The sequence below is a fragment of the Galeopterus variegatus genome, unplaced genomic scaffold (genome assembly GCF_000696425.1).
Source record: "Galeopterus variegatus unplaced genomic scaffold, G_variegatus-3.0.2 Scaffold3189, whole genome shotgun sequence".
In the NCBI taxonomy this organism is placed as follows: Eukaryota; Metazoa; Chordata; class Mammalia; order Dermoptera; family Cynocephalidae; genus Galeopterus; species Galeopterus variegatus.
The window spans coordinates 184715-187883 of record NW_007729300.1 but is presented as its reverse complement, the minus strand read 5'-3'; the positions used below and the strand labels follow the sequence as shown (position 1 = coordinate 187883).

The following is a 3169-nucleotide window of genomic DNA, read 5'->3' as shown; positions in this document are numbered from 1 at the left end:
ATACTTTCACTGAGCACTAAAATACTATCCCATTTTTTATTTCCTAAGAGTTCTATAAGGCAGTTTCAGCAAATATTCTTAGGCTGGTATTTGCTTTGCAGCCTGCTGCTATTAGTGAATGTAATGATTTTAGACTACTTCATACTTTCACTGTGCACTAAAATACTATCCCATTTTTTATTTCCTAAGAGTTCTATAAGGCAGTTTCAGCAAATATTCTTAGGCTGGTATGAAAGATAGCAGCACCCTGCTTGGGAAAAATCCCTTTCTGGCTTTCCCAAACCTCTGCTTTTGTGCAGCCTCTTAGCTCCCTACTCATCTCAGCCTCTTTTTAGCCTAAGCAAGTGAATCCATTGAAGTAGTAAGGTGGTCAAGGGTCTTTACTAAACTCTGCAGTGGCTAAAGTTCCAGCAGGATAGACCACTCCACATGGCTTTGCAGTAGGGCAGCTGGGTCTTACTTCATCAGGAGGGAGCTGATTGCCAGGCTCCTGCTCAGAGTTCCTGCATCCTGACTTGGCAGCTAGCACATTCTCATAGTCGTTAGAATCGTCATTTGACATCTCCTCTCCATGTTTCACCTGACTGTTCTCACTCTGTGTGGATGGCTGAAAGGCCACATAATCCCCCGAAGCCAAGAACTTCCTTGTGACAGGCTGGATGTGGGTGTCTGAACCATCTATCTTGCCCTTCACATTGTCTGTTTTTGAGGATGTCACTTCCTCCTCAGCCTGCTGCTGGCTTCCATTGGGATCTGCTGGTGAGAAATTTTCATAATCTCTGTGGCATTGAAAATCCACCCAGGACTGCTTCTGCTGGACGGCCCTGAGATCCAACCTCATGTTGACATAGTCATTCGAGGTCTGAGAGGAACCTTCACCATCACTGACTGAATCACTGCCCTCAGTTCCTGGAGACCAAAAACTAGTGCAGTCACTGGCAGCCCCACAGTCCTTGTCTCTTTCCTCAGTAAACTCCAGCTCTTGGGCACTTGGAAGAACAAGGAGATTTCTGAGGGGACTATTGGAAGAAGCTAGAGTCTCAGCAGTCTCTTCTGCTGTGGGGACATTGACGTAATCATGTGAATCCTCTGAAGAAATGCTGGAGCAGTCTCTGGAGGCTCTGGCATTGATGTAGTGTGCACACATCTGGGGCACCGTGGCATTGTCATAGACACCTACTGTGTACCCCATGGCATGGATATGGGCTCTATGCACCTGGAGGTCATTTCCTGCTTGGGAGGTCTAGAAGGAAGAAGAGAAAGTCAGTGACAGGATGAAGGCAGAAATACAGAAAAAGCCTTTCTTCTTCCTGCACAGTAACGCCATCATAGCTCCTTTACTCAGTTCTCCACCTTGGAGAAAAGCTCCGAGTCAGGTGTCTCAAACTGCCAGGCTCTGGGTGTCAGGTAGGTATGAATGAAGTGGGCTGAGTGTAAGAGAAAAATACTGTAAATGTGATGGTAAATTGTAACTGGTTTTTGGACACAGTGTGAGGCTCAATAGGGAGTGGGGGTGAGGGAAGTGGTATAAACTGGAGAGAGCCTGGCTCCTCAGAGCACACTGAGAGGCAGGATAGCACGGTGGCTAGAGATAGAGGCTTAGATTTAGACTGAGGGTGCAACCACCTTATGCTGGACGAGTCTGAGCACTCTACCTAATCTCTCAGTGCCTTCATTTCCCAATTTATAAAAGGAAGATGATCATAATATCTACATGATAAGGTTTTTGTGAGGAGTAAGTGGATTGCTACCTATCAAGTGTTTAGAATCACTCCTGGCACATGGAAAACACTAAAAAAAATTGCTTACCACGATTATTAAAGAGACAGCTGACACACCAGCTCAGCTGATTATTGTCATTTAGGCATAGGTTTTTGTGAGGAGTAAGTGGATTGCTACCTATCAAGTGTTTAGAATCACTCCTGGCACATAGAAAACACTAAAAAAAATGCTTACTACGATTATTAAAGAGACAGCTGACACACCAGCTCAGCTGATTATTGACATTTAGGCATGCTGGTCTGATATTTACAGAACTTAAGAATTTTTAACAAAAGCTGGATATTTGGACTTGCAATGTAAAATGTCTTCAATTTTTAAATGTTGCCAACTGATTAAAAATGTTCTTCAAACTCCAGAGTCCAAGCCAAACATGTCTGTGGGCATAAGACAGTTTGGCACCTAAGCTCTAAAGGCAAAATCCCCTCAGGGCCCACAAGGTCCTGGAATCACTTTGTCAATAAAGTTTCCTCCACCTGCCCTTTATCAATCACTCAGACTTACCCCAGGAAGTGTGACCCAAGGAGTGGGAGGAAGAGGAAACAAAGGCAGTGACATTGAGGTGCCTGCATTGTAGTTGAACCCAAACCTCTGGGTAATGAGAGGCTGGGTAACAACAGAGTCCTCACCAGCGGTGCCACCACGCTTACCCAAGGATGACCACAAACCAAAGGCACTGAAGTGTAACAAAGAAGCAACAACTCATCTATGAAAATCAGCACCTTGATCTTCAAAGTAGTCCCTCAGACATTATCCCCTGTATGATCGACACTTTCAACATCAGCTGCGGTGCTGAATGACTAATGGATATTTCTGCTACTGAGGAGAATTGAAACAATTCGATAGCGGCCCTAGAAGTAATTCCCAGAGTAGGGTTTGAAGTGTGTTTTGCACACCAAGAGCATCGCTCCCTGAGGTGATTACTTAGAAGGGAACACCACTCACCTGGGTAAGTGAATTGTCATGTCTTTGTTAAAACAATTTCAGTTCTATCATCATGAGTTTGAGTATTTAAGTGCCCTGCTGCCTTTCTTAAAACCCCAAGAGCTTGCTCCTGTCCTATCTTAATTTTTCTTCTTGGGCAGTAGGGAGGTCCTGAGGCTAGTCTTCCCAATTTATTAATAGGACCACGGGGTGAGTGCCAAAGGACATGCCGTTTGTTTATGGTGAAACCAGATCCGAGCCCTGGAACTCTTTCCCATCAGTCCTGCCAGAGACATGTCAGTGTTCCAAAGGTCTTTTCATATGACTCTTACCACATGATCAGCACTGTCAGAATTTCTGGAGAGGAGGCTCTCAGTACTGACAATACGGATACTCCTTGACTGATGTCTCCCTGAAAGGACAGAGAATGAATCTTGAAGACAGTTAGCCAATCCTCTGAGTGCTT

The 3169-nt window shown here is 44.8% G+C and overlaps 1 protein-coding gene across 2 annotated transcripts in view; it reads right to left on the bottom strand.

Annotated features, from left to right (window-relative positions):
• Positions 1-233: 233 nt before the first annotated feature.
• Positions 234-3169, bottom strand: part of LAX1 (lymphocyte transmembrane adaptor 1) — a 13124-nt gene continuing 10188 nt past the window's right edge. For both annotated transcript variants that reach the window (XM_008584248.1, XM_008584246.1), the window contains 2 exons: positions 3036-3115; positions 234-1243 (listed from right to left, as the gene is read on the bottom strand). In XM_008584248.1, coding sequence (XP_008582470.1) covers positions 371-1243; positions 3036-3115 — 953 coding nt within the window. In that variant the 3' untranslated portion in view covers positions 234-370. The remainder of the gene's footprint in view (positions 1244-3035; positions 3116-3169) is intronic.